Consider the following 7,476-nt stretch of genomic DNA (forward strand, 5'->3'; position numbering starts at 1 on the left):
ACAGCATTTGCCTCTGACAGTAGCATAAAATGGAAGTACTTGAATAAAGTGCAAGAAGACAGCCTCAGGAATTATACTCAAGTACAGTATGAGTAAATGATGTACTAAGTTACATTCCACTACTGTTTATTCTGCATTTTAATGTGTACTTTACTTTATACCTCACTGGCAGAACGTTTCTGTGATATCCACATTATTTCTTAATGCAAAAGTCACACATGCATGTTGTGTTTGTTTGGATGCACAACTGTTGGTTATGATTCTATGAGAGAGAGGTACAGGCGTGTTTAACATGATGACCTTAAATGACTCATCATGACTCATGTTGACCTGTTTTGCATTATAATAACATCAGCACCATATACTGTCACTGCTGTGTGCTGAGCCTTGCGTCAGGCTCATGAGTCAACAGAGGGGCGGGCATCAGGCACAGACCAGGAACAGACCTGATGCACTCAGGAACAGGGAACTCTGAACTACAGCACGAAACTGACCTAGAGCAGCACACAAGTTACTTCCAACTATTTTCAAATACGCTTCATAACCAGAGCGAGGAGGAAGTGAAGTGTCTTCCCGTGTGTTGGAGCGGAGGAATGACCTCGGACACTGAGGAGCAGGAAGACGAGCTGCTCGCTCTCCACAGTATCTTCGGTTCGGATGAGTTTGTCCGGGATGAGTCGAAGTCTGCCGGAGAACTCCGAGTGTGTGTCGAGCTGCCTGCTGCCTTCATGGTGGCTCTGACAGAAGGTAAACCGGCCGAGCAGAGAAACAAACTCATTTTATAACACTTTAATCAGCAGGTACAAGAAGTATTAAGATCCGTTTCTGAAGTAAAAGTACTACACTGTGGAAATACCCCACTACAATAAGTATTATTTATGATTGGTGATGATTTATGATCATAATCAACAAAATGTCATAAAAGCATCTCAAGTAAAAGCACTCATTATGCTGTAAAATGTTCCCTATCAGTGTTTTAATATTAAATCAATATCACAGCTGCATTAATGTGTTTGTGTCATTTTACTGCTGGAGATGTTTGAGGCTGAGCTCATTTTAACTTGTTTAATCTAAGTCAACTCTTCACAAGAAAATCAGCCTGTTTTCAGTTTTGTGTCGATGCATAATGCTGAGGATTTGAATGAGGATAATGTTCTTTACCCATACAGGGATTCTTCATCCTTCAGTTATCACTGAAGTAACTAAAGATGTCAGACAAACGTAGTGCAGTAAAAAGTACAATATCGTATAGTAGTGGAGTAGAAGTATGTGGCACTAAATGGAAATTTAGCAGAAATGGAAATTTGAGGACTAGAAATATTCACCAAACACAAAAATAAAAAAATCAGATATGTCACGGAATAAACAATCGAGTGAAAGACTAGACCATCCCAATATCCCTAACTATTTTGTGTAGTAGACATTACTGGAGTAAATGTACTTATTTACATCCCACCACTGATTAATTATAATTTCAAGAATGTTCAAAAGAAAAAAAAGAGTCAAGACTAAAATAAAGTGATATGTATGGATGTGTAGATGCGTCCACACCAGAAAAAGAACATTGAAAACAGCAATGTGTTTTAGGTTTTTGTTTATTTCCTTTGTTAATGTTGTCTTTTAGGTGAAACGCTGAGCCAGTACGAGATATCATTCCTCCCTCCTCTTCTTCTGACCTTTGAACTCCCTGAGGACTACCCATCCTCCTCCCCTCCCTCCTTCACCCTCACCTGCAGCTGGCTGACGCACACACAGGTAATCAGTAGAAACAATGTGGGTCAATTCAAACATTATTGGTTGCATTTACAACCTGCCGGTGACTGAGAGAGAGATGACTAGATTGCAGTGGGTCAATAAAGATTGCATCAGTCTGTTTGCCCTCTCCTCCTGCAGCTCTCTGCACTGAGTGCTCAGCTCACCGATCTCTACCAGGCCACCGGAGGCGCTGTGGTGCTCTTCAGCTGGGCGCAGTTTCTTAAAGAAGATGCCCTCAGGTTCCTGGACATCGATACTCTGCTGGAGCTCCCCTCTGGTGAACACAGCACGCAGAACTGTAGCCAGGACTCATTAGATGTCGCACTCTCAGAAGCAAAGAATAATAAACACACTCCGGCTACAGGACCGACAGATATCCAAAGTCTGGACCTCTCTGCACTGTCATTGGAAGCTGAACAGACCCTCCAAACCTCAGAGATTAAGGCTGACTACCAGGATGATCAGTCTAAACAAATCAGCAAGGAAGATTTCTTAAATGAAGGGAGTGTTTTGCTTCCCTCCAGCTCCTCAGGCCCACTTGATGAAAGTGAGCAAGGAGCTGCTTCTCTGCCAAGAGAATCCCCTCCAAATGAAGACCAACGCCTCTCTGGTCGCTCCCTGACCCCCTCACAAGCTCTCCTCTCCCAGATCTTGATCTACGATGCAGCCCAGCAGCAGAAACAGTTTGCCACCACCGTGTTTGACTGTGGCGTGTGTTTCATGGGCTTGCTCGGAATGGACTGCGTGCAGCTGCTGTGTGGCCACATCTTCTGCCGGACCTGTCTCTCCCAGTTCTGTAAGCTCCAGATAACAGAGGGGAACGTCCAGGGTGTCACCTGTCCTGATGCAGACTGTGATGCCGCTCCTACACCTGCACAGGTACAGTCCTGACCTGTCTGTCTGCTCTCTCTGCCAACTAAAGCTTCTCTTGGAATGTCTCTCTTTTTGTTGTGAGGCTTTGGGGTGCTGAGCAATGAGCCCTGCATTTTTATATAGAGCTTCAATTTAAAATCAATACAAAGTAAAATGCCTTCATTCAAAATTGACTTAAATTCAATTCAAGGAACTGCCTGATGCTTCTATATGACCTACATAAGCAAATGAGACCATCACAAACATCTGTAACGGGGTCAGAGTAGTCATAAAATTAAAACTATGTTTTATGGCAGAGTGCTGAGGATGAATTGAGGAGTCTCACAGCTGAGGGAAGAAGCTGCTCTGGTATCTGATGGTACGGCACTAAAAGAAAGTTCATGCTATTAGCGTTATTAATCTGACATAGCAACACACAATACCTCCTCACTGCATCCTGCAAACTATGGAGGACCACAGGTCACGGAAATAGTAAATAAAGCATTTAACTAATTGTCCAATACAAATAGGCATCAATAAATTAGTTTACAAATGAATTTGTTAATCAATTAATAAATAAAGATTACATTACAAAGTAATTAATTATTTGATAGTTTAATGGGCAATAAAAAGAGGAATTATAAATAGAACTAAAGAATATAAATAGTTCAAATTAAAAAGTGATTTACAAAAACAACATAAAACACAGTACATAGTAAATCGTTTAAAAATACAATAATGAATTCAGAAATAAATAATGCAATTTAAAAATCTATTTGAAAATGCAGTTTGAAAAGAGAAATAAATAGCTGGATTCACAAATTGAATTAAGAAAACATATTTGAATCAGGCATTTAAAAGGGCAAATTCTTTTTCTATCTGCATTTCCATTTACCCGCTGCTTTTCCTTTTCCTATTAGCTATTCCATTTGCTTTTTCATTTAGCTTCTGCTTTTAGCCTCTCCATTTAGCCTTTGCGTGACACTTTGGGCCCTGAGCTGGTAAAAAAAAAGTAAAACCATGCAAATTAGCCAATGTAACAAGCTCTCTGATTGGTTATTATCACCTGGCATGTCACCTGCAGACATATGACATGCCTGGTGATAATAACCAGTCAGAGAGCTTGTTACATCTCATGGCTTAATGCACATAATAGTCAGATCAAGATCTTTATTAAAGGAGGCGATGGTGCTCATACCGCTTTTGTCCACAGGGGACGCCAGAAAACACAAAATTAAAGTTCATTGCAGCTGCTTTAAGTAAAAGTACTAAATAGGCGAAAATGGAGTTTATAATTTTATATTATATTATTGGATCATTATTGCTGATGTATTAATGTGTAAATATGCTTTTTTGCTGCAGGAGTTCGTTTTTTTTTTAAATATCTGTTGAGTCACAAGTTAGCTTTTGCCATTGAAATAAATCCAGTGGGGTAAAAACAAAATACAGCATTTTTCTCCAAAATGTAGTGGAGTAAATATATAAAATGGAGAACCCAAGTAAAATACCTAAAAAGTCTAGTAGTAAATGTACGTAGTTACTTTCCACCACTGGACATGTTGTGAAAAAATATACACATATTTTGATTTCTTATTTTGTTGCCTTTGCTGTAGTTTGAAGGTTATTATTTAAATTTGCATTGTCAAATGCTGCAGCGAGGCCAAAGATATACGATGTTCAGTCAGATCTGAAGGTATTTTTATGCCATGACATGCTTAATCTTCATCAGTGATCTCTGGTGCACAAACAGCGATAGTTTTTCTAAATGTCTGCAAACAACATTTTTGGCATTTCTGACCTGTGATACACCAATACCCATATATCTGCAGATATGTTGGTACAGCTCAACAAAACACTCATTGCTGCTCTGTTTTCTCTGTTTGGTAGGTGAGGAGTCTGGTAGGAGAGGAGCTGTTCAGCCGCTATGATCGTCTCCTGCTGCAGAAAACTCTGGACTGTATGCCAGGTGGGTTTCCCTGACAGTATGTTCTTATAAAAATGAAGATGGATTCAAAGCATTTATACATTAGACTGACCAGAGATAAGAATATAGCAATTCCTCTGGGGATGTCAAATTATTTAGAAGAAACTTTTCATTGGTCACTGCATAGGCGTGAATTAAAATGTGCATTCAAATGTTCTCATTAATGACAAGATCCATAAAAGTGATGTTTGTGGAATCTGCTCATGTCTCTTCTTTCTTCTTCTGCCAGATGTGGTGTACTGTCCCCGGCATTCCTGTGGTTCAGCCGTCATCTGGGACAAGTCCAGCACTGCAGCGATGTGTACTGTGTGCGCCTTCGCCTTCTGTGTCACCTGCAAAAAGACCTACCATGGAACAGAGGCCTGTCAGAAAAAGAAGAAGAAGATCATGACAGAAAATGATGCAGAGCAACCCACTGCTGCAGTGCCACGCTCACAAGGTACACAGGAAGTGTCATGTGAATATTCTTTCACTTTTTCCTGACATTTAATAGGCCAAAAATATATATATTATTAATAGAGAAAAAAATGGTAGATTTAAGCTGCTGTAACTATTGTTTTCAAGCCTTCAAATATTCAATTAAGAGTAACACAAATAAATAACTATGACATTAATAATTTCTTTGAATAGTTTAATTTCTTCTAGGCATTAAAATATTTTTATGTTGCCTTGGTCACGGGACACGACTGGTTGATATTTCATAGCAACCTTTGGTCAACAGATGTTCAGTTTTTGTGGATGCAGATGTGTCTGAAGCAGTGCTCTGTGTTGCTTTGTGTGACTCAGAGGGGATGAAGGCACTGTGGGACGACTATGTCAGCGGCAGTAAGCAGAGGAAACGACTCCTGGAGAGCATATACGGCCGCAGGTCATTGCAGAATGGTTTGGTGGAGTGTCTGAGTGAGGAATGGGTGGCCACAAACAGCGAGAACTGTCCCTACTGCTACTCCAGTATACAGGTATTTATTCATCCACCTATACAAGCATAGACATGTCAACACGTGAGCTTCTTGCATATCTGTCGTTTTTCTAACTGTTTAGTGTTTTAGACCACCTTGTCTTTGCTAATTCACAGCCTGTGCTGTTGTGTTTATGTTGCAGAAGGACGGAGGATGTAACGTGATGAGGTGCTATTGGTGTAAACGGCTGTTCTGCTGGTCCTGCTTCGCCAAACTGCCATCACAAGGTTATTTAGACCACTTTGACAACGGTACCTGCAATCACTTCGGATCGGACTTTTTCCCAGCCACTTGAAAACATGTAAAAAGATGATGTGAAGCATGTTTTCAAACAATGATCATCACAACACAGTTTGAATCTGATGGTTTTTGCTACAGACGAGTCAGTGAAGTAATTTAGTCTCAGTTCATACAAAAAATCCCAAAACAAACAAGTACTAAATTTGTCTCACTGTCAGAAATCGATGATGAAACAATATCTTTAACATCCTCACATCACTGATGAGTCTTACTGCGTCATGACCACTAGAGGGCGCTGAATAACAAGAATGACAAAACTGCTTGGTCACACTCCAGTAGCTTTACATGAGAAGCCCTTTTGGTTCTATCAAGAAAAGCATTTTGTTTCAAAACATGCTTTATCAGTAAAGTATTTGAAGAGGCTCTATGTAACAGTTTGCAGTAATGTACATCCAACTTATTTATTGGCCATATGTGAGCAGATTGTAACATGACATATAAAATGACACCCCCGTCTCTCTCAGTTGTCTATACACGCCTGTGGACGATTTGTTTAAGTTGTTTAAAGCTGCTGGACTGTGAATTTTTTTTAGTGGACTCCAACCTGAAAACCCAACCTGAGTCCTTCACTAAGGACTCAGGTTGGGTTTTCCGCGTCAGTCTAAAGGAAGTGACTCGAGTGCCTCGTCTCAGTGCCTCTCTCCGCTCCGCTAACAGAGAGCAACAGTAGCTAACGTTAGTTTAGAAATGGAGTCTGCTGACATAAACTAACGACCGGCTTCCAGCTCAACACAGAAGTTTCACAGAGGCCCTTTTATCATCAATCAATGCAGTGAAAACTGTTATGTGACGTGGATGTTTGCAGCTCCAAGACGAATAATCTATGAAAGAAAATCGCCCAGAGTGCCTTTTTTTGAATCAAGTCAGGGCATTTATACCAAAGCCATCATCCCCAGTTATGATTAAGGTACATAGTGGGGTAATTGTTAGTTATTTCTTTGATTCATTGATTAATAATAAGGTCTATAAAATCAGGAAGTAGTCACAAATACCCATCATAAGTTCTCAGAGCCTTTGCTGACATTTTTGAGGCTGAAACCAGTAAAACTTGAAATGAATTTGGTATCAAAAGTGTTGCAGTTTACGCGTCTGTTGATCATCTAATTGATTCATTGACTAAGTGTTGCAGCTCCAGTAGCAACAGGGAGTCACTCTTTAAACCTTTACAGCTTCCTGTAATGTGGTTATTGTTTTTTCCAAAACCTTTTTATCTTACAGAATCCAATGAATTGCTTCTACAAGAGTTGTAGTTGTGTGGTATCTTCATAATATTGATATATACAAAGAACAGTGCACAAAACAAACATCAAATGCAATGTCTAACAGAAAATGTAAGAAATATGCCTTTACTTAGCACATTTCAGGATTTTTAGTAAGAAGATGTTATTGTGTTCATCTCAGTCTGTCAGCACATGTTTAATGAGGAATTCTGCTGTCTTGTCCCTCAGTGCAGAGGCCAAATGAAACACTAGATGGCAGGAACAACATACTTTATACATACAGTATTGTGCTGTGTATTTATATGGTTTAATGTGGGTTTGATAGTTTTATTCCTGGAAGTGGGTTTCCTCCTGTTGTATCAAACCTCCAGCGTTCTCCCTTTGGCTGCTTTTACTCTTCAGATTG

The 7,476-nt window shown here is 39.9% G+C and overlaps 1 protein-coding gene across 2 annotated transcripts; it reads left to right on the forward strand.

Moving 5' to 3' along the window:
• Positions 1–479: 479 nt before the first annotated feature.
• On the forward strand, positions 480–6,296 carry LOC141004381 (E3 ubiquitin-protein ligase RNF14-like). Of its 2 annotated transcripts, none has more exons than XM_073475834.1 (7): positions 480–747; positions 1,625–1,755; positions 1,894–2,634; positions 4,495–4,573; positions 4,821–5,030; positions 5,378–5,550; positions 5,693–6,296. In XM_073475834.1, the coding sequence occupies exons 1-7, from the start codon at positions 594–596 to the stop codon at positions 5,843–5,845; spliced, it is 1,641 nt and encodes a 546-aa protein (XP_073331935.1). In that variant the 5' UTR covers positions 480–593; the 3' UTR covers positions 5,846–6,296. The 2 variants fall into 2 exon arrangements, with proteins under 2 accessions (XP_073331935.1, XP_073331936.1); XM_073475835.1 differs by having other exon boundaries at positions 5,696–6,296.
• Positions 6,297–7,476: the final 1,180 nt, after the last annotated feature.

The sequence above is a fragment of the Pagrus major genome, chromosome 11 (assembly GCF_040436345.1).
Source record: "Pagrus major chromosome 11, Pma_NU_1.0".
Lineage (NCBI taxonomy): Eukaryota > Metazoa > Chordata > Actinopteri > Spariformes > Sparidae > Pagrus > Pagrus major.